General features: G+C 37.3%; 1 protein-coding gene across 11 annotated transcripts in view; it reads left to right on the plus strand.

Moving 5' to 3' along the window:
* The window catches only part of DOCK11 (dedicator of cytokinesis 11), a 193211-nt gene that overhangs the window by 134524 nt on the left and 35128 nt on the right, over nucleotides 1-23559 (plus strand). For all 11 annotated transcript variants that reach the window (XR_002824626.1, XR_002824627.1, XM_023734487.1 and 8 more), the window contains 7 exons: nucleotides 1977-2088; nucleotides 7827-7893; nucleotides 9289-9336; nucleotides 10759-10901; nucleotides 12460-12575; nucleotides 15131-15268; nucleotides 21370-21552. Coding sequence is in view for 9 of the 11 variants with exons in the window: in XM_023734487.1 (XP_023590255.1) it covers nucleotides 1977-2088; nucleotides 7827-7893; nucleotides 9289-9336; nucleotides 10759-10901; nucleotides 12460-12575; nucleotides 15131-15268; nucleotides 21370-21552 (807 nt within the window). In the remaining 2 variants the exon portion in view is untranslated. The remainder of the gene's footprint in view (nucleotides 1-1976; nucleotides 2089-7826; nucleotides 7894-9288; nucleotides 9337-10758; nucleotides 10902-12459; nucleotides 12576-15130; nucleotides 15269-21369; nucleotides 21553-23559) is intronic.

Raw genomic sequence — 23559 nt, forward strand, 5'->3', positions numbered from 1 at the left:
TTTTTTTTTTTTTTTTTTGGTAAAAATGACGCTCTATACTCTCCTGTGGTTAAGAGCTCGACTGCTAACCAAAGGTTCGGCAGGTCGAATCCACCAGCCACTCCTTGGAAGCCCTATGGGGCAGTTCCATTCTGTCCGTCAGGAGGGTCGATATGAGTCAGAATTGATGGCAATGGGTTTGGAGTTTTTTTGTGTGTGTGTGGTTTTTGTGTTTTTTTTTTTTTTTTTTTTTTTGGTCTATTCTCCTGTAATCAGTCCTAGATCTGTAAAAAGCATCCCATAATTCTTGAATATTTTAGCATTTCCTTCCTATCCTGGCAGCTGCTACTTGTAGGGAATGAGGCATTCATCTTCAAGAGTTCAATCTCCTTTAACCCTGGAACACTGTAAAATGTTTTAGAGAGTGAAGGTTCAAGTTTAAAATATCTAATATACCTTTTCACTTAAAAATTTAAGAATCTCATCCTGACGGGATTAATTTAGCCTTTCATTCTTTTGTAGTAATCACATTAACCAGGGAGGAAGATTTTTCATCCCCAAATGGATGATCTCAGCGTCCCAGCATCAGTTGATCAGAATATATTCTCCAACTCTTCCACCAGGTTGTTGCAAGTTTTGGGATGTACCTGCTTTGAGGCAGAGACACCTCATTTTAGACCAGCAAAGCCTTACCACCATGATGCTATGTAAAGTCATAGAATTATATAAAATTAAGAGTTTGAAGGGTCCATAAAAATAATAAACACCAACACTCAATTTACAGGTAAAAACTGGGACTGTGACTTAGGACAATCACACAGCTAGTGGCAGGGTCAGACCAGAACCCAGATTTTCTACTTTCAGCACTCTTGTCTCCTGTATCATGGCATTCTTAGTGCATCAGAATCACTTGGGGGGCTTATTAAAAATCGATTGCTGGGCCCCACCCCAAGAGTTTCTGATTCGGTGCATCTGGGGTGAAGCCTGCCAATTTGTGTTTCTAACAAGTTCCCAGGTGATGCTGATGCTGCTGGTCAGGGACCACTCCTTGAGGACCACTGGACTATAGTGTACTTCTTGAGCGTTTGGGTAAACAGTAATTGATTTACAAGGGTTCTTACACCATTTAGAATTAGGACAGCAGACACTGTCATAAATAAGGCAAATAAAGGTCAGAGAGGTTAAATGACTTGCTAGTAGTCACACATGTAGCAAGCAATCACAACCTAGTGCTGTTTTGCTCCAAGTGAAAGCTCTTTCTATCCCACCTTAGTAAACACGTATCCCCAGTTTAGCTCAACTGAAAGCATTGATTTTTAACAAGGATAAATTCTTTAGGAGAGTATTATTACTCTATTCATACAAATCCCCAAGTAAGTCAGATCTCGTCATGCTTAACTTCTGATATTTTAGTAGACGTCATTAAATAATAGGAACATCATTACTTTATAGAGGCTCTAGTTTTGAACAACTGTTGTGCCCTCTCTCGTGGAATTGTCTTATTATTCTATCATTAGTCCATTTTTAGACCTGTGATTTGGAGATTGGATTTTAATAAACTCTAAGGAGAGACTCCTTAAAGGGTTTAAAAATGTTTCATATGCTTCCATGTACCTTAAGTTGTTCTTCTATGTAAAAACTATTTGTCCTGTAATAGCCCCATTTATTAAAGTTCTTAATACCAAAACACATGTCATATGGGAATGAAACACAGTGATATCCTGATGAAGATCCCCCAAGGTAATTCCCAGTGATAGTATAGGTGCAGTAGCAACACAGATTCAGCCCATTTACTTCCAAGTGTGACATAAAATTTATTTTTATGCTTCGAATTTTCCCACGGAGGACTAATGATAAAAATAGTTACTGAGTTAAAGGTTATAGAAAATTGTAGTACTAATAGGGTCGCTGTGCATCAGAATCGACTCGATGGCAACGGGTTTGGTTTGGTTTGATTTAATATTGTTTCACAAAAGTGCCCTGTTTTTATATTACAGACCCGACAGAGTTCTGCAAGAAGTAGTGTATCCCAGTATAACAGGCTGGATCAGTATGAAATCAGAAGCCTCCTGATGTGCTACCTGTATATTATAAAAATGATTTCTGAAGGTTAGTTATCAAGCATATTAAACACAGACTCTATTAGATGTACAGCTTCCTAGATTCACAGGTTCTTAAAACAAATATTTCACCATCATTGTATGTAGAGCAAGGAGCCTTGGTGGCCCAGTGGTTAAGCACTCCACTGCTAACAGAAAAATCGGTGTTTTGAACCCACCAGCTGCCCCACGGGAGAAAGATGTGGCAATCTGCTTCCATAAAGATTACAGCCTTGGAAACCCTATGGGGCAGTTCTACTCTGTTCTATAGGGTTGCTATGAGTTGGAATCAACTTGCTGGCAGCGAGTTTGGGGTTTTGGTATATAGAGCAAATGTGCATTAGAAACAGATCTTTGAAGACTCTGACTTTAAAATGTTCCCGTATTGTAACTTAAAATATGTTCATTTCAATCTGAATCAGGTTTGATTCTTTGAAATCACTTAAAAACAATTTTACAAATTAATTTTTAAAGGTAGGCAGTCATTTACAAATACTAAACACTTTTTCAATGCAGAGCACATAATGTATTAAATGACCATGTAAACAGAAGGAAGCCACAATAAGCAGAATTTGTATTTAATACTTTAACTTTTATTTGACCCAGGATTTGGAAAATCAGAAATAAACAAAAAATCAGGAAGGGTGCTGTAAGGGTGAGGAATGCCAATATTCTTTTTACATTACCACTGTGGTATTGTATGCTAACCAGGATCTGGTGAGGTCTGGTTCCTTGTCAGGCTGTTTGTCTCTTTGGTGTATTCTGTGAAGACACTATATCATTTATGGGTGTTAACAGTTTCCATTTACATTATGATGGAATATAACCAAAGGACTTTCGTAACTGCTCATCTTCTGGAAGTAAAATCAAAGAGTTATCATCTTATCCCAAATACCACATTTAGTTACAAAATTCCCCTGTGCTCTTCCTTTTCTTCCTATTTTTGCTCAGAAAATGTATCAAGGAATGAAGAACATAAAAAATTACCTGGAATGAGAAACTACTTGTTCTGTAAACCTTCATCTAAAGTACAATAAAAAAAATTACCTAAGTTCTTATTCATCGTATCATTTTTTATTTATTTTCTATTTTTAATTTTTTTTTTTAGTAAACATTGCCTGCTTTAAATCCTGTTTGTAATAATACAAAATATAAAAACATTAAGTTGATAGCTAACTAGCTAGCTAAACATTAAAATAGCTAGCTAGATATGAGCAATAAATTCTGAAATGCATTCATAGAATAAAACAGTAGAAGAAATAACTGGAATCTTAAGTTTTTGGAAAGTGTAATTTTAGAGTAAAAGTCAAAGATTACACTGAGGCTGTGTGAGGGACCTCTGTGTTTTGAGAAAGAAATAAAGGGACATAATTTTCAACCCTGGTGGTGGTTCATTCCAGGAGGTAATCGATCAGATAACAACTACAGACACAACTCACTGTTTTTATCTTTCCACAAGGTAAAAAGTGGGGGAACATGGAGAGTGACTGCTAGTGTGTATGGGGCTTCTTTTTAAGGTTATGAGAATATTCTAAAATTAAATTGTGGTGATGGTTTCACAGCTCGGTGAATAAACTATTGAATTGTGTACCATTTAAATGAATTCAAGTTTGTGGATTATCTCAGTAAATTTGTTTTAAAAAAGAAGAGACCAGAGAGACACATCAAAAAAATAAAAATAGAATGGTCCAGGGAAAGTGGGATGGGGGAGAGAGAGAAGAAAGTGGGGGGGGGGAGCGTCATTGCTGACAAGTTCTCCCCTCCTCCACTCCTGTGTGCAAGCGCACACACTTGCATGCGCACACATACACACACAAGCATACATACCATGCAAACCAGTGACAAGTCATTGGCTGCTGTTTTTTTTTTTAAGATGCATAAAACGACTGTTTTGTTTCTTGAGAACTTGAGATAGTTCCTCGTCTTCCTGTAAATGTTGACCTTGCTTCCTCAGTGATGGTACTCTCTGCCAAATATTTGGGTTTTCTTTCTTCTGCTCTTCATTTTTAAAAGCACATTTTCAATAACCAGTATAGTCTGTCACATCTCCTTTTTAACCTTTGTAAGTATAAAGTCATGCAATATGATATCTGTAAAGCATTTTATTCTGAAAAATGTCTCTGGATCTATGCTCAATAGATGTATTTTAGTTGTTTTGTCTTGTCCAGTAAATATTTTAAGTCATATAGATATGGGTTTAAATATTGAACTCGTACAAGTCCATACCCTTCAGGTCTTCTATTGCCTTTGTTTTTTATTGGCTCATAAACAGTAGCAACATGAATGTCAACAAAAAGATGGTCCACCTCTATACTTTTTATATACAAGTAGGATTCTGAAAGCTGAATTTTCTTCTCTATAGCTGTATTTTTTAAACTGGCAGTAATTCACTGTTTCTTAGAGTCATTTGCCTAACTTTTAAAAGGCTTTAGTACCTTGTTTTATTGTATCTTGAAAAAAGCAATCAGTTAAGAGTCAGGGATTATTGGTTACACAGTCTGAATTGACAGGAAGACTGTCCTCTTGAAAAAGAAAAGCATTCTTCTTCTCAATAGCAATGATGATGGAAAGCTACATCCTCTTTTTTTCTGACTGGGTTCTGGCTTTTCTCTTCAGTGTAGACTCCAATAAAGAACTCTCAGTGTCATCTTGAAGTTTATCGGCAGCATACTCTGTGCCTGTAGATTCATAAGTATTCGTCTTCAAAGTAGATTGCTCAGTAGGTTTCTGGAAACTGACATCTCTCACTCCAAATCCAATGTTGTAATGAGCAATCCCAAGCATTGATCTTTTCCCACCACATCTTAAAGTATAGTCAAAAGGAAATACATTCAAAGGGAGTTTTTCCTTTTTCTGTGTTAATATGGCTCTATTATAACCAGCCATATGTTCCTCTGAAGTTTCAGATACTAGATGACTGTTGTTGTCTTCTTCTGAAGAAATACTGGAAAGGCTCCAAGAGAGGTCAACCTGAGTTTCACACTTTTGTGTGGTCTTCTGTGAAGAGGTCTTTATTTTACGTTTTCTTTTTGTCTTGCTGCACTCGTCTTTAGGAGGGTCTGAGGCATCTTCAAATCCAAACCACTTGTAAGGATTAAATGGAGATTTTAAAGAAAAACCTACAGGTGATTTCTGGTCGGCTTTGTCTCCGGTGATATGCCTACTGCCGTTAGAAGGAATTTTCTCAAAGGAAGTCTCTGGCACCTCGGAGATATCCTGACCATAAAATGGAGCTGAAAGCTTTGAACTTTGTTGCAGTTCCTTTATTCCTGCCGGATTCATCAATTCAGTATGCGACTGCTTCATCACTCTGATAGGCAAATTCACTTGCGCTCCTGGTGGAGGGTCCCTGACAGAAAAAACTTGCAAGGTCCTTTGCGTAGAAGGAATGATGTCATCGTCACTATCAGAAAAAGAAACGTGAAATAGTTCTGTATTTGGTTTTAGTCTTGCAGAAAGCTTTTTATTTTCTTCTCTTAATTTATTCCTTTCTTTAGTGAGTTCACTAATAAACTTACGATTTTGTTGTTGCATATTATAAAATTCTTGCTGTAGCGACCTCCTGTATGCTTCATTAACTGAACAGCGATTACAAATTTTTGAGCTTAACTGATCTCTCAAGTTCTTAATGGTGTGAATGAGGACTTTCTGTTGTTCAGTCAACTCTTTAATTTTGGCTATTGAGCCGGTTCGTCTTCCGTCTGCCAATCGCTCTTTCCTCATATTAGTTAACTTCACCTGTAAACGGCGTAGCTCTTTATCATGGAGCTCTTTCAGTGTCAGCCAGGTTTTTTTAAAATCATCAGATGACAAATCACATACACTAAACTGCAATTGATCTCTTAATGAAGGTTTCTTACCACCTTCCTTGTCTCCCCCACCCATATTCCCGGCGTGCATCATGTTTCACCAAGGTTGAGACAGCTCACTGGCTCGACAGCGCCACCAAGAAAATGGCGGAGTTGAGTCTGACTAGAGCAAGGCCGTGGCAGGGATGAGCTCTTACACCCTTTTTACAGACCTTTTGCAAAACTGCTGGGTGGGAAGTTAAGAAATAGAAAGGCTTAACTTTTCAGTTGGAAGGATGCTCTGGTTTCTTGGTGGGAACAACCGGTGCAATCGGGCAGGGACTGAGAACCGCGCCCTCAGGCGTCGGCGCGGCAAACTGCCCTCCGAGGAGAGGCCGGAAACCCAATGCCTTCTGGGAGAGCTTTCTGGTCTTGGAGGAGAAAGGAATCTGAAGGCAGAGGGGGAGACAAGAAGTCACCTCCAGCTTAATTTTTTTTTAATCTAACTATGTGACTTTGTTTTAACATTTTTATTCTTGATTACTATTTTATAATCATCAAGCTCTGTCAATATTCATCGTCCTTTAAAACAATTGAAAGTAGCTAAGTAAAAGCTCCGCCCCCATCCCTATATAGCCAACATGGTCTAGTCGTCCATCCGTATCTTCCGGAACGTCTACCCAGTTTGAGATTGAGTCGTTTGCCTGCATTTGTGATACTCACAAGTCTTTTATTTTGCAGCAGGGTCTGCTGGCACCAGTAGCTATATCAAAGTAGGGTTTAAAAAAATGAAATGGAAAGTTAAGTGGCAGTAATATTTTTCTTTTTCTTCTTTTAAATCTCATTAAGTGAATGTGTTGAGAAAGAACGGAAAAAAGTAAAAAGTATATGCAATACACTTAACAGAGTTTTATATCAGAAATAGTTCCTATTATATTACAACTTGTTTTATTCAGTGTTTATTTTGCCATCTTATATTATCTGACACAGCTGGGTTATTTTAACACTTTCATTAACAAAGGCTTGCCTGATTTATCCCAATCGCAAAAAATAATAAAAACGAAATAAATTGAAGCAGGCAAGCACATCCCAGACCAGACATAAGAAATCCTTTGAAAACATGTATTTATTATATATATTATATATAGTAATACTTGGCTTTGTCAACAGTTTTATAGAAGTTAAATAGGAAAATATGAATAGGAAAGCTTAAAATTCACTAAGCTATAGAAGGCAGAATTATAGATACATTATTGATCTTGAGGTAGATTTTTTAAAGCCTTAGATTATCAAGTCTGAATTTTTTTTTCATAGGCCACTGGAGTAACTGTGTGGTCCCATTTTTAATATGTTGTTCAGCCACAAGTTTATTATACAGCTGATAAATACATATAATACCTCAAATATAGGGATATTCATTGTGTATAGTACACTGTTCCAGGCCTTCATAATTTATAATCCAAAGGCAAAGAGGAAGGAAAATTATATGTCTCTTCTTCTAAAACAGAAGCTCTTAAACTTTTTGGTTCACAAAGCCCTTTGAGTAGCAGGCAAAGGCACTTAACCCCCGCCTCAGAATAATGCACATAAAGACACTGTCTTGCATAAAATTTCAGGGAGTTCATTCAAAACCCCAGATCTAAAATAAAAATGCGACAACCTCCCTTCCTTTATCTTCAGGGATGATATGCAGATCGAGATAAGCCATCCAAGAGAACATTTACAAAGTAAATGAAAAGAATTGTTGGAGCTAAAAGAATTATAGATTAAAAAATATATTTGGCATTAATTTAAAAAATACAGCATATGTATTAGGCAGTGGAAGGGGAGAGGGGAGGGTATAGATGAAACAAGATGGATCATGAGTTGATGGTTGTTAAAGCTGTGTTATGGTACTTGGGAGTACACTATGCAGTTTACTTTGATTATTTCAAGATCTAACACTTTATTTCATTTTCAGATACTCTCTTAACTTACTGGAATAAAGTATCTCCTCAGGAGCTCCTAAACATTCTCATACTTCTAGAGTAAGTTATATTATCTTATTTTCATAAACTTCCCCTTATTTGGGGAAAGCTTAATTTCCAAATATAATAGATATTATCCTTATTCTTTTTTTCTACAGCTTATTTGCTAAGAATTTAGGGAATTGTTAATTATTAAATAATTTGATAATATAGTTAATATAGAGGCTGGCATAGTTGCTCTTCACATGTAGATATAAGAAAAACATGCGGCTGAAATATTTGTGATATTACAGAAAACTAGCTAATAATACACCATAGTTACAGCCGAGCAGGAGTCTTTCTGTGATCTGGAAGACTAGAAGTGGCATCAGCTGTTCCAAATCATTCATTTGGAGCAGATGTTGGATTAATGAGCAGCTTAAATGATTGGGATTTAGAATTTGAACTTTTATGTAGAGCTGAGTAATTCTACCCACTTTAGAAATGAATATCCATCCATCCATACATCTATATATATACATACATGTAAGTATATATACACATATCTCCATTCCAAAGCACTTGGGGAAAAAAACCTAGCCTGGAGGTGGGAAATTGTCACATACTGTATGCTGAGCTATTTTTACACCATTATTCAAAGCTTAAAGAAAAATTAAAATGAAATGTAAGAAATTTTTCATAAAAACTACACATGTAGATATTGTATGTGCATATCTGCCAGAAGAGAAAGGATAATCAGTGCATAAATATTTGATTCAAGTCTTTCACAATTTTGCAGAAAATATCAGCTGACTAAATAGCTGTTTTTGAGATTTAAAAAACTATTGTAATTATACTGAAATATTTACTGATGAAAATATATGATGTTGGGGATTTGCTTCAAAAAATACAGGAAATGGGGAGGAGGAGGTGAGGAGACCAGGAGACCTGTTGCAGGTAAAGGTTAAACAAGAATGGTTATGAGCTGATAATTGCTGAATCTGGTGGGTGATGGGTACATGGGGATTTATTACACTGTCCTTCCTACTTTTGTATATGTTTGAGATTTTCGATAATATAAAGTGCTTTAATACTATTAGAAAAAATATTGCAATTGCTCCAATTTTTAAGGCTTAAGAACCTTTTTTGACAATGCTAGAGACCTGTGCATATATGTTACAGAGCACAAAGGATGCTTTGCACTGGCAGTTGTTTTTTAAAAATCGGACGTTAGAATGGTATATGAAGAAGTGTACTTTTCTGGTGCTGATGTAATTGTAGCTAATCAATGTAGAAAGATGTAATATGGCAAGCTTGCAAGAAGTTATGTGTATATTTATTTATGTATACCAAAGTATGTTATTGTAATATGACTTGAATAAGTCACTCTTTGTGATTCATGACTTATCAAATATTACTTGTTGAATTGTAGCATATGGTAATATATTACTAACATCCTATTGTTTTTCTTTCTAGAGTATGTTTGTTTCACTTTAGATATACGGGGAAAAGAAACATAGCAAGGTAATTTCCATCGTACTACAATTTCTCTTTTTTCCTTCTCTTCCAACAGAGGACAATCTTAGCCATGCCATGTAAAACCCAGGATAATCAATGCATAAACATTTGATTAAAGTCTTTAAAAATTTTGCAGAAAATGTCAGCTGACTAAACATTAAGACTTTCATGATTTATCTAACGTGTCCCAGCATAATAAAGTTTAAATTAAACCAGTGCGAACTTAAATATTTTTAAGTTTTCAAGAAATAATGGTTAGACTGATAATGCAGGATTTCTGTCTTGTGAGATCTCACAAATCCTAGAACAGATCCTTGTCTTTCCTGAAGGATGTGAGTAAGGGCAACATCCAGGGGAAGGCAGGAATTTATAAAATGAGGATGACTGTGAGGTCTGTACCTTTGTCTACAGTCTAGCTATACTCATCTCAGTTACTTAGGTAAATAGAAATCCCAAACAGTGATTGGGAGATACATTATCCTTATCTATTTCTTCTTTTTGCCATTTAAGCCCTAGTGAAGTAAATATCTAAAGAAGTGTTTGATGGATCCTAAGGCAAAGGTTACTCACTTGTTTCAATAGGATTTATTTTAAGGGTAGAGTTAGTCAGTTAAGTAACTCAAATACAGTTGTTGTTGTTGTTTTTTAATGTTAAATTCCATGGCACTTCAAAAAATTGAAGAGGCTCTTTGGAAAGGATTTCTTGCTTTGTCTGTGGAACATCTCATAATAGGTGGTTGAGATGAAGAGTATTCCAAATTCCACTGTTTTCCCCCATGTCTTGGAGCCAGTATGGGCGCTGCCACCATGAGCTTTAGCTGCTAGGATTCTGCTGACCATCTCACTGTGTTTACTGGAGGATAGACAAACGCTTTTTCTTCCTTAGTCCACGTAAGACCCGGTTTTGATTTTTTAAAATGTAATCTTAACATTAAAGGAAAACAAAGAAAAGTTCATAAATCTTAAAAATAGACATGTTTACAGAGTAAAAATTTCTGATCCAAAATTAACTCAAGCCCAGAAATAGATTAGATTGGCACCTATTCTTGAACATCTAGCTCCAGGGGATTTTTTCCCCCTCATTTCAGCACTGAGTATTCCTCTCGCTGTCTCCTTAGACTCTTGCCCTCCTGCGAAAAGGCTGAATCTTATTGGAGTATTGGCCACCTAACTCGGATGTTTTTGGGAACGAGGGACATGGGAAGTCTTTCTGAGTTCCTTAATTGCATTCTTATAGTATAAGCTATTTTAAAGATATAGTAAAACTATGTGATTTCCAGCAATGCCTCATTTAATCCAAGTAATAGTTGGTAGAATGTTGAGCATAGCATCATGTTTTTATGGAAACCTATTTTTTACTTAAAAAGGATCTAACATTGAGATACGTTATTAGAGCACTGCATTTTCTAACTGTAGTGTTTATTTTAGGGTGCATGATGCCTGGCTGTCTAAACACTTTGGAATAGACCGAAAATCGCAAACCATGCCAGCTCTTCGAAACAGATCAGGAGTAATGCAAGCCCGGCTTCAGCATCTCAGTAGCCTGGAAAGTTCATTTACGCTGAATCACAGTAAGTGAAAATGTGCGTAGGGTACCCGTTTGAAGCAACCATATGCATGCTATTTAACCTTAAAGAAGGCCTGGTTTGAATCACCAGGATGATTGGAAATGATTTCACATATGTAACTATATGTTTATATCTCTGCTGTGTTTTTATATAAAATCATTTTATGTATGAATACATCATAATAAAATATACATGGGTTTTTTCAACAATTTTAAGTAATGGTGATTTTTTTCTTACCTCAATATTTAAAAATTTTTTCAGTGAATTGCTGTTTTCATCATATCATTTAATATTGGAAATCCTTCATTATTATTGTTAAACTTTAATAATGCAAATAATGGCATGCTTAATGTAATAGTATTTATAATATTTGTTTAGAGTTAACTGTTCATTGAATGAACATGCTGAGCTGAGTGCAGAAATTAATGAATTGTAAATGCTATTTTGGCAAAGGTGTATTTCAGACAGGTTGCAGTCTTGTAAAGGCGAATAGGACCAGGAGAGAAACCTTGCCTGGCTGGAGAAGCTAGAGGGTTATATAAATGGAAGCTATCCTCTGAGATGCAAATATTAATAAGAACTGGAAGAGTAGGAAAACATTAATTTCCATAGAGTCCTCTGGAGGTAGCAGACAGGGAAGCCAGCAAAACTGGCTTTGTAGTAGAGAGTAATAATACTAAAAACAAACATCTTGAGCAAATCAACTCTGAGGTAATAGATTCAGGATCTTAAAAAAAAAAAAAGCAAATTTTACAGCCTTCATCTTTGCCCCGTCAGCTGTAAAAATGTAATGCATCTACTTCCTTCAATGGGCCCCAGATACCTTGTTTTCTTTCTAATGTAGAAACAATCCTTATACGTCATTGGCATAATAGAAAACATCTGACCATCATAGGGTACTACTGTATGTGCTGTCAGCTGCTGTCATGTTGACCCTCTACTCATGGTGACTCCATGCACAACGAGATTGGACCAATGTGATCCATACGGTTTTCATTGGCCGATTTTTCAGCAGTTGATCGGCAGGCCTTTCTTCCTTGTCTGTCTTAGTCTGGAAGCTCTACTGAAACCTGTTCAAGTATCATAGCAACACTCAGGCCCCCACTGACAGGTGCATTGGCTGGGAATCTAACCTGGGTCTCTGCGTGGAAGGCGAGAATTCTACCACTGAACCACCACTGCTTTCATACTACTGTATGTAGTATAGCCGAATTTCTATTCTCAGTTTTGTGCACATTATTAGTGGCACAGGCTAAAATGCTTCACCGTTATTTCCTAGTTACATCACTGTAGTTTATCACTGAAATCTTGTCTTCAAAAAAGTGGGTACCTAATTACATCCTGTGGAGCTGTCAACACAGAGCTGAAGTGAAAATTAGTAGACTCAATTAACCATCTTTGATTAAGAATTAAGACAGTGAAATTCATTAGGGCTTTAGGAATTGAGAGCCCCCTTTCTTCTTGCTCATCTCTTTCTTGAGTCTTTGGGGGAAAATGTTCAAAACTGTTAACGTGAATCTCTGTTTTGGGCAAAGTTTTAATTTATTTATTTTTGTCCTAGGTTCTACAACAACTGAAGCAGACATTTTCCACCAGGCGCTTCTTGAAGGCAATACTGCTACTGAAGTTTCCCTCACAGTACTAGATACCATATCTTTTTTCACCCAGTGCTTCAAGGTAAAAAATGAAGTTTAGAATTCAAAGGCAGCACAGTTGGGAAACTTGGACGACAGTTTGGCTACTGTGAGACCTTGTAAAGTCACTTGAGACTCACTTGCCCCATCCATGAACTGAGGGGATTGGACTGTTTTGCCCTTAAGCTCCCTTCTACCTCTTAAATTCTGTTGTTTTATTTTCATGTTTAATAACAGTTCTTTCATACTTTTATGAAAATAAGTAAATTTTAGCCTAAAACATGACTGAATCAAATTGCCCAAATACCCATTCTGATGAGGTATCTTATCAGGCTAGATGATGTCCAGGCAGGCTGGTTGATTTCCTAATCAGGCACTTAGTATTTTTTCTAAGATGTTTATATCTCCATGTGAATCATCATTGCCATATGAATGAAAAGAAGGTTAAAAACAGTTATTGTGCAGGGTTTTTGAAGGAGTTAAATAAAATGGTGGATGTGAGAGTGTTTTGAATAGTAAAAACTATGTAACTATAATGTAAGGTAACATTAATGAGAGAACTCAAAGGTGAAAAATCATGCTTGCTTTTCCGAGTTACATAGATAATTTTTCCCGCTTCTGTTAGTAATTCGATTAATTGCCTCAACCTTCCGGATTTACTGTGGGAACCTAGACTGTGTTTTTCAAAGATGCTTATAAGAGAAAATCAAATTAGTTACTAATAAGAAAATAGGCTACAGAATCTCTTTATGAAATTTGTTCTGATTAAAATGCAACATGTGTTCCTTTTTCACAGTGCCAATAAATAAGAAGGGCACTTGGTCTTGTGGGTTGCATTGTACTCCTATTCTGATACGAATTATTTAGCAAACATTTATATATCTTTTAGTATATGTCAGACACTATCCTAATGTCAGGGTCCTTGGGTGACACAGACAGTTAAGTGCTCAACTACTAGCTGAAAGGTTGGCAGTTCGAACCCACCCAAGAGGCGCCTTGCACGACTGGCCTGGCGACCTGCTCCCAAAAGGTCACAGCCTTGAAAACCCTATGGAGCAGTTCTCCTCTGCACACATGGGGTCGCCTTGAGTCAGAACCAACTCGATGGCAACTAACAACAGCAACAACATCCTAAGTGCTTTATAAATATTAACTGACTTTTTCTGATTGCCTGGGACTGAGGAGTGACTGCAGATGGGCACAAGGGATGCTTTTGAGGTGATGGAAGTGTTCTAAAATTAGATTGTGATGGTTGTATAACTCTACAGAAATTTACTAAAAATAATTGAATTGCACATTTTAAACAGGTGAATTTTGTTATGTAGACTATACCTCAATAAAGCTGATAAAAATACATATATAAACTTATCCTTAATCCTTATAATAGCCCTATGTGGTAGATACTGTTATCGTTCCCATTTAGAATGAGAAAACAGACTTACAGGGAGGTTAATAATACGTAGCTGATCGGTGGAAGAATCCAAATTCAAACTTAGGCCACTTATCAGAAGAATCCTTGCTTCTAACCACTATACTATCCTTGTAAGTATAGTAAGGAAAGAGCCAGAAAAATTTAACATCATTCAGGGAATACTGCTTTTGCTGTCATGTACCATTAGATCTGTCACACTTTGCATATTGTTTTGGTCATTTGTAGTTTTGAGGTTTTTTGTTTGTTTTTGCCACATTATAACCCGTTGATTAGTTCTTGAGGGGTAGGAGGGTAGGGGTGGAAGGTAGGATTGAAACAAATTTACAATGTAATGAAGTTAACCAATCCTTTTTATTATTTAAAGGTTCACAAACCAATAGATATTTTTGTACATCCTTTTGTTTCCTTTATATTTTTGTGAGGGGCATTTAAACAATTTATGTAGTCTGTTGAATTGTCATGCCTCCTATTATCTCTACTCATAGAGGGTTTAATTTATCACCAGTGGCTAAACATGTCTTATTTTAATATTTTTAAACAAATTAGATAATAGATTTTTATAATAAAATTGATATTTTCTTAAACTCTTCCTCAGAGAAATACAAGTCTGGTTGCCTTGTACCCATTTTTAATATACTGATTTCTTAATTGAAAAGCAGTATGGTAGGATTAATAGAAAATATTCTTTCCATACTAGTTCTGTATTTGTTGTGTTGCATTGGAAAACTTATTTTTCCCATCTGTTTAGAATGATGGAATTAAATATTCTAGATACAGTTTAGGAGCCCTGATGGTGTAGTGGTTAAAAGCTTGGCTACTAACCTAAAGGTCGGTAGTTTGAAGCCACCAGCTGCTCCTTGGAAACCCTGTGGGGCAGTTTTACTCTGTCTTACAGGGTCACTGTGAGTCATAATTGACTCGATGGCAACTGGTATTCTGGTTGATATAGTTTATGTAGTATTTTGAGATTTCCAAACTGAAGGATGACAGAAATATTTTAAAATTATATTAAAGCCTTCTTATTTTTTGGAAACTTCCAAACAATCATTTGATAAACAGACATTGATAAAGTCAGTTTTCTCATTATAGTGTACGGGGAGAAGGGAAGAGGGTGTAAGCTGAGTATTTGTGCAAAATGTTTTTTTTCCCTTATGTTTTTTTTGTAGACCCAGCTTTTAAACAATGATGGCCACAACCCATTAATGAAAAAAGTATTTGATATTCATCTTGCTTTTCTTAAAAATGGACAGTCTGAAGTGTCACTGAAACATGTTTTTGCTACACTGAGGGCTTTCATTAGTAAGGTAAGGAAAGAAGCTTTATATCTGCTAGTGGGCTAACTCTAGGGCAAGAAGGAAAGAAAACGGAGGGGAAAGACGATCATTGTGATGTGACATCTGCAAACCTCACATAAGAAAGCCATAAATATTGCCTTTGTAAATATATACGCACAGAACAACAAAATACATGAAAAAGGCCTGACGTGACCAAGAATCTCCCAAAATCAGAACCTGCTCTTTATTTTATCCTGTCATACCTTTCCTTTTTCAGTAGGCTCCTTTGAAGAGTACCATTTTCAACTTACCAACTTTACTAGTTTTTGTTCTGTTTTGATTCTTTTTAAAGTATTATGATGCTGAAGGTATAGAAGCTATTAGTGCACTAACATATAAGCATTTGAAAGCAGGAACCAAGTTTATAACTGTAGGCTCTTGTATAATTTCTTGCCAGTGGCTGCCGCTCAATACATATTCAAATGAATGAATTTTTCCTTTCAATGCTAATTGTACCTAAGGGTCCTAAATTTTCATGCTACTTACCTCATTTAAACAGTAAAGTCAAACTTGGCTTTAAGGTTTAAATATGACTGAAACAGAAAGCAAAGATTTATTTCTTGTCTGTTCTTGATAACTTTAAAACTTAAGACTAAACATGATAAACCAAGATAGAGATAAGATTATGGAAAGACACAGCATGTATAAAACTAGCAAGCAACACAGCATGTTTCATGATACTGGAAGCTATGCCACTGGTATTTCAAATACCAGCAGGGTCACCCATGGTACATAGGTTTCAGTGGCGCTTCTAGACTAAGACAGACTAGGAAGAAGGACTTGGCTATCTAATTCTAAAAAAATTAGCCAGTGAAAACCTTATAGATAGCAGCAAAACACTGTCTGATATAGTGCCAGAAGATGAGCCCCTCAGGTTAGAAGGCACTCAAAATACGATTGGGGAAGAGTTGCCTACTCAAATTAGAGTTGACCTTAATGATATGGATAGAGTAAAGCTTTCAGGACCTTCATTTGCTGAGGTGGCACAATTCAAAATGAGAAGAAACAGCTGCAAACATCCATTAGTAATCGGAATGTGGAATGCACAAAGTATGAACCTAGGAAAATTGGAAATCATCAAAAATGAAACAGAACGCATAAAGATCAATATCCTAGGCATTAGTAAGCTGAAATGAACTGGTATTGGCCATTTTGAATCAGACAATCATATGGTCTTCTATGCCGAGAATGTCAAATTGAATAGAAATGACTGTCACATTCATTTCAAAAAGAACATTTCAAGATCTATCCTAAAGTACAACACTGTCAGTGAAAGGATAATATCCATACGGATACAAAGAAGACGAGTTAATATGAACGACTTTTACTCAAATTTATGCACTATCCACTAACGCCAAAGATTTAGAAATTGAAGATTTTTACCAAGTTCTGCAGTCTGAAACTGATCAAACATGCAGTCAAGATGCACTGATAATTACAGGTGATTGGAATGCAAAAGTTGAAAACAAAGAAGGAAGATCGGTAGTTGGAAAATATGGCCTTGGTAATAGAAACAACTCTGGAGATCGTGTGATAGAATTCTGCAAGACCAATGACCTATTCTTGGAAACATCTATTTTCCACAACATAAATGGCAACAGTACACATGGACCTCCCCAGATGGAATGCACAGGACTCAAATCGACTACATCTCTGGAAACAGAGGATGGAGAACCTCAGTATCATCAGTCAGAACAAGGCCAGGGGCTGACTGTGGAACAGACCTTCAACTGCTAATATGCAAGTTCAACTTGAAACTGAAGAAAATTAGAACAAGTCCACGAGAGCCAAAGTACGACCTTGAGTATATCCCACCTGAATTTAAAGACCATCACAAACACACACACATATACAGGTGTATACACACATAAGCACACCATTATGATAAAAGAAGTCTGTACAGAGAACTGGGAGTAGCAGGAGAAGAATGGGAAATGTTCTAATTTAGCAAAAGTTTCATAAAGCTTAGCTTTAGTGTAAAAAACCGATAGGTACTTGTCAGGTACAGATGATAGAGGAATCAGTTTGAAGAAAGTCATGGGAGAGGTGGCCCATTTAGCAAGTGCAAATCTTTCCGTAGTAGCAGAGCTAGGATTTACTATGAATTCAGTGGTAGATGGGGACTGAAGATGTAAAAGGGGACAGATCATCATCTCTCATCTTGGCAGTGGACTTCATCATCTAAGCATCAGGGAGCCATGGGAGGATTTTAAGCAGGGAAGCAATACAATTAGATTTGTATTAAGAGAGAATTGGAGTGGGCAGGGGAACAAAAAACAATGTGGAGGATAGATTGGGGGCAAGACTAAAGACAGGGAGACCAGTAAGAAGACTTGTTGCAATAAGCTAGATAAGAGATGAGGGCCTGTATAAAGTAGTGACATTGGAGATGAAAAGTTAAAGGCAGATAGTGACTGCAAACCAAAAGGTTGGCAGTTCGAATCCACCAGCAGCTCCATGGAAACCCTATGGGGCAATTCTAGCGTGTACTGCAGGGTCGCTATGAGTCGGAATCTACTTGAAGGCAGTGGGTTGTGGTTGGTTGGGTTTGGAATGAGACACAATATATAGGATTTGATCATCAGTTAACTGATTAGATAGTAGAGTGGGAGTTGGTGTGAAATATAGGGAAAAAACTATGTTTGGGGTAAAAGTTAATGAGTTCTGTTTTGTGGGCCTGTTGAGTTTAAGGTGTCTTATAAGACATCCTTATAATTATTTTTTATTGTACTTCAGGTGAAAGCTTGCAGAACAAATAGTTTCTCATGAAACAGTAGTACACATATTGTTTTATGACATTTCTTAACAACCCCACAACATGTCAACCCTCTAACTTCTCAACATTCTCAACATTTTTTTTGGTGAAAATACACATAGCCAAAGATACACCATTTCAAAAATTTCTACATGCACAGTTCAGTGACATTGACTACGCTCTTCCAATTGTGCTGCTATTCTCACTTAAGATGAAGGCTTACAGAACAAAATAGTTTCTCATTTAACAGTTACTACAAATGTTGCCGTATGACAATGGTTAACAATCTCACAACACATCAACAATATCCTTACTCAACCTTGGGTTCCCTATCACCAGCTTCCTTGTCCTCTTCTGTCTTCTGGCCCTTGTCACTGGACTCCTGTACCTCATTAGTCTCATTTGGTTTTACGGGGCTGTCCACTCCCAGGCTGAACGGTGAACCTCGGAGATAACTTCACCACTGAGCTGAAAGGGTGTCTGGGGGCCATACTCTCGGGGTTTCTCCAGTCTCCTTTAGGCCAGTAAATCTGGTCTTTTTTTTGTGAGTTAGAATTATGTTCTACATCCTTCTCCAGTTCTGTCCAGAACCCTCTGTTGTGATCCCGGTCAGAGCAGTCAGTGGTGGTAGCCGGGCACCATCTAGCTGTACTGGACTCAGTCCGGTGGAGGCCTTGGTAGCTGTGGACAGTTAGTCCTTTGGACTAATCTTTTCCTTTGTATCCTATTCTCTTCATTCTCCCTTGCTCCCGAAGGGATGAGACCAGTGGAGTATCTTAGATGGGCACTCACAGGCTTTTAAGACCCCAGACACTACTCACCAAGGTAGAATGTAGAACAGTGTCTTTATAAACTGTGTTATGCCAGTTGAGCTAGATGTTCCCCGAGACCTTGGTCCCCACAGCCCTCCGCCCAGCAGTTCAGTTCCTCAGGGAGTTTGGATGTGTCTATGGGGCTTCCATGACCTTTCCTTGTACAAGTTGTGCTAGTTTCCGCTGTTTTGTGTACAGACGTCCTTATAATTTAAGGTGCCTTATAAGACATCTGGAGCCCTGGTGGCGTAGTCATTAAGCATTCGGCTGCTAACCAAAAGGTCGGCAGTTCGAGTTCATCAGCTGCTCCTTGGACACACTATGGGGCAGTTCTACTCTGTCCCATAGGGTCACTTTGAGTCGAAATTGACTCGATGGCAATGGGTTTGGTTTTTGGTTTAGAAGACATCCAGGAACCTTGGTGGCATATTGTTTAAGAGCTCAGCTGCTAAACAAATGGTCAGCTGTTTGAATCCACCAGCCACTCCTTGGAAATCCTATGGGGCAGTTCTACTCTGTTCTGTAGGGTCGCTATGAATCAGAATCAACTTGATGGCAACAGGTTTTGTTTTGTTTTTTTTGGTATAAGACATCCAGTTAGAGTTGTACAGATATATAGATATTTGCTCTAGAGAGAGATTTAGGTTGGAGAACTAGACTTGGAGTCAACGTCCATTCATCCATACTATATTGAGCACCTACTCTGTGTCAGGCATTGTGCTAGGTCTTGAATATACAGTGGTGAAGACAGAAAAACAAGCATAGTCTCTGCCCTCATGAAGCTTTTTGTCTGGGTGGTGGTGGGAGACAGAAAATAAACAAGTAAATAATTAGTAATTATGATAAGTTCTAAGAAAAACTATCAGCATGCTGAGATGGAGCATGATGATTTATGGGGTGGGGTACCTTACTTTAGATAGGTTTGTCATTCTTAAAATGACACCTGAAATATTAAAGGGGACAGTTGTGCAAAGAGCTGCAGGAAAAACATTCTAGGGAGAGGGACATGGTGTGTGCAAAGGCCTTAAGTTGAGAAAGAGCTTTCCATGCTCTGGGAACCAAAAGGCCAATATAACTGGAGCCCTGTGAACTAGGAGGAAGCATCAGCATATTAAGTGATAGTTGAAGTCATGGGAGTGATTTAATTTCCCCTGGAGAATGTGTAGTGGAAGAACAAAAGAAGGTCAACAGCAGAACCTTGGAGAAAAACAACATAGAAGGGGGATTGGAAGAGGAATCTGTGCAGCAGGTGAGAAGTAGTCACAGAAGTAGGAAGAAAGGCAAGAAGGAAGGATATTTTGGAAGCCAAGGAAGAAAGGAGTTTCAGCATTGTCCTGCCGGTATAGAGTGGTCAAATTAGGGGGAAGAGGAGTCCATTGAAATTGGCAATTAGCAGTTAATCTTTGCCATTGTCTGCTCAAAGAAGTGAAGTGGCTAAAAGACTTAGTAGTGGTTTAACTACAATGTAACTCTGCCGTTAATCTTTTATTTTCATACTAGAGTATCTTACCCAGCAAGACTTGATGTAATCTGGTGAAACTATTGATAAGATTTCCCAATCATCTATTAGAAAATATTTATTAAACATTCATTATGTGCATAGCATTGCACTTAGCATTAAGGTGAGATAAAGAGAAGGTAGATTCCTGTAAGTGGGTTTAAGTTCAGAGTTCCCAAGAAATAATTTCCAAAGGGTGTCCCTCTAGCTTCACACTCCCTGGAAAACATCCATTGTGTATCCTGAAGCAGCTTGTTACTTGCCTAGACCTGTAAGAATGGCCGAGATTATAACAAGCGTATACGGTTTATCTTCCACAAAGCCGACTGAATACATTCTCAGAGTAACAGGCCGCTTGGCTGATTTGAGGATTAGGTAGTCACTCTTGTACTCTCTTTCTAGGGCAAAATTAACACTGTTTGTGAGTAGAGGGTGTGTGTGTGTGTGTGTGTGTGTGTGTGTGTGTGTCTGTGTGTCTGTGTGTCTGTCTGTCTGTCTGTCTGTCTGTCTGTGTGTCTGTGTTCACTTCATCTATACCCCGTTGTATTAAAAGATCAACTTCACTTTCTGAATGTATTCCAGCTATAATTTTCTCAGTACTTGTAAGTTCATAGTATAAGGAACTGCTTAAATATAAAGTAACAGAGTATATACAATGCAATTTGTCCTCATTTTTAAGGCCCAATTTGAGACCCATCATTCATTCATCAGTTCAGTCATTCATTCATTTAACACAAATTGTTGAGACCATCTTGACCTCTTCTCAAATCTATAGCAATACCTCACATTTTTGTAGTGACTTGTATACCCTCTTGAATTGTTCTGTTATGTTCTGTCGCGTGCTGGTCTTGTTTTTAACTAGTTCATGCTCTCTTGAGAGGAGATCCCTAACCCTTATGTTGTTTTTATATCCTCAAAGCAGCCGGCACAATTTTGAGTACTTGATACTTGACTCATTTCCTGATGGGGTTTTCAAATACTTATTTATGTTTTCCCTATTCTTTAGTTTCCCTCGGCCTTTTTCAAAGGAAGGGTAAACATGTGTGCCGCATTTTGCTATGAGGTTTTAAAATGCTGCACCTCGAAGATTAGCTCAACGAGGAATGAAGCATCTGCACTTTTGTATCTTTTGATGAGAAACAACTTTGAGTATACCAAAAGGAAAACCTTTTTGAGGACACATCTGCAGGTTAGTGAAAATCAAAGCGCCTCTTCTTTTCAATTTTAGCCTCTTGATCAAGATCTAGCTGCCCTGTCCAACACGGTAGCCATTAGACATATGTGGCCATTTAACACTTGAAATATGGATAGTCTGAATTGAGATGTGCTGTAAGTATTGAAAAAGGAACCCTGGTGGCACAGTGGTTAAGTGCTCAGCTGCTAAACGAAAGGTTGGCGGTCAAACCCAAGAGCCGCTCGGTGGGAGAAAGATGTGGAATCTGCTTCCGTAAAGATCGCAGTCTTGGAAACCCTATGGAGCAGTTCTACTCTGTCCTTATAGGGTCACTATAAGTTGGAATCAACTCAACAGCAGCCACTTTGAGTTTTGTTTTTTTTTTTTTTTGTTGTTGTTGTTTGTTTTGTAAGCGTAAAATACACTATGGCTTTTGAAGCTTTAGTACCTGTCAAAAAGTTTGATATTGATAACATGTTGAAATGATCTTTTGGATATATTCGGTTAAGTAAAATATATTATTATTTTCACCTGTGTCTTCTTACTTTTTAATGTGGCTACTAGACAATTTAAAATGACACATGTGGTTAGCTTTACATTTCTATTGGACAGTACTGCTCTAGATCCTAGGTGTTAGGAGTGCAGGCTCTAGTTCAGATTCCAGCAGTACCACACAGTGTGACCTTGAGTACGTTAGCAGCTCAGTGCCCTGTTTGTTTCACATGTGAAGTAGGAATAATATTAGTACCTACCTCATAGGGTTATTGTAAGGATTAAATGAGATGACAGTAGCAAAACACTTGCTAGCTATTGTTATTATTACCTGCCAGGTAATAAAGTTTGTGTTTTTCATGTGCCAGCATGTTCAGTTATTTAAAAATGAGAGAACTTGAATTAGTGGAAAAGATGGATTTTGGAATCAGACCTACCTGGGCTTGAATCATAGGTCAACTCCCTAACTTGCTGTGTGATCCTAGGCAAGTTACTCAATCTGTCTGAACCAGTTTCCTCATCTATAAAATGAGGCCAAGTATATTTTGCCTTGCAGGGTTATATTGAGCATTAAAAATAAAGTGTTTTAAAAATTGTTGAATCAGTGTAGGTTTTGTTGTGTATATTTTTAACAAAAATTTTAAAAGTTAATAAAAAATCAAAATAGAGTATAGTTCCTGGCACAGTGCCTATATCATAATAGACACTTATTACATGGTAGTTATTATCAAAATCTCCTTTAATTTTTATTTATTTATGCTTATTTGATGAAACAGATCTGAACTAAACTACAGTTAGGACTTCTTGGCTCAGTAGGCCTCTTGGTAATATGGGAAATCTTTGGTCATGTTTATATCTTCACTGCCATGATCTGTCCCATTGAAGTTGCTTATTGGAGACTGGATTATTAATAGGGAAAGCACTGTAATGCAGCTTTTAAAAAATGTCATCAGTAATATGAAAATCTAATAGGAGTATATGCTTCCTGTAAAATATCCGCTATCTCGTTATTTTTGGATACCAGGGGCCAGCATTACACATGAGGTCTTTATCTATTTGCTTTCATCTGAGGTGTCACATGAATGCCACATTTCCCCAAAACATTTCTCCAATTAGTGCGCCAGTGTGCCTGAAATTGTCCATTAGAGTTTATACCTCTGGGTCAAAGGTCAGTTCTCTCAAGTCTTTTTTAAAAATATAAATGAATTAATAGATGTGAAGACTTAGAGGAGGATGTGGCACATAGTAAATGCTCAGTGTTAGTATTATTATGATCTCTTTAATCTTGATCACAACCCTATAGAGTAGATTTTACCATTCTCATTTTACAAATGAGGAAAGTGAGACACAGAAAGGTTAAATAACTTACCCAAAGCCACAATTTGGCTTTGTGAATAAGTGGTAAAAAGCCAAGATTTGAACCAAACTCCAGAGCCTACACTCATAGCTACTACTGTATCCTGCTTCCCACAATCAGGAGTTAAGCATCCAGCCATTAACACCTTAGCGTGAATTGTTTATCCATTCATC

This window comes from Trichechus manatus, unplaced genomic scaffold (genome assembly GCF_000243295.1).
Source record: "Trichechus manatus latirostris isolate Lorelei unplaced genomic scaffold, TriManLat1.0 scaffold00068, whole genome shotgun sequence".
In the NCBI taxonomy this organism is placed as follows: Eukaryota; Metazoa; Chordata; class Mammalia; order Sirenia; family Trichechidae; genus Trichechus; species Trichechus manatus.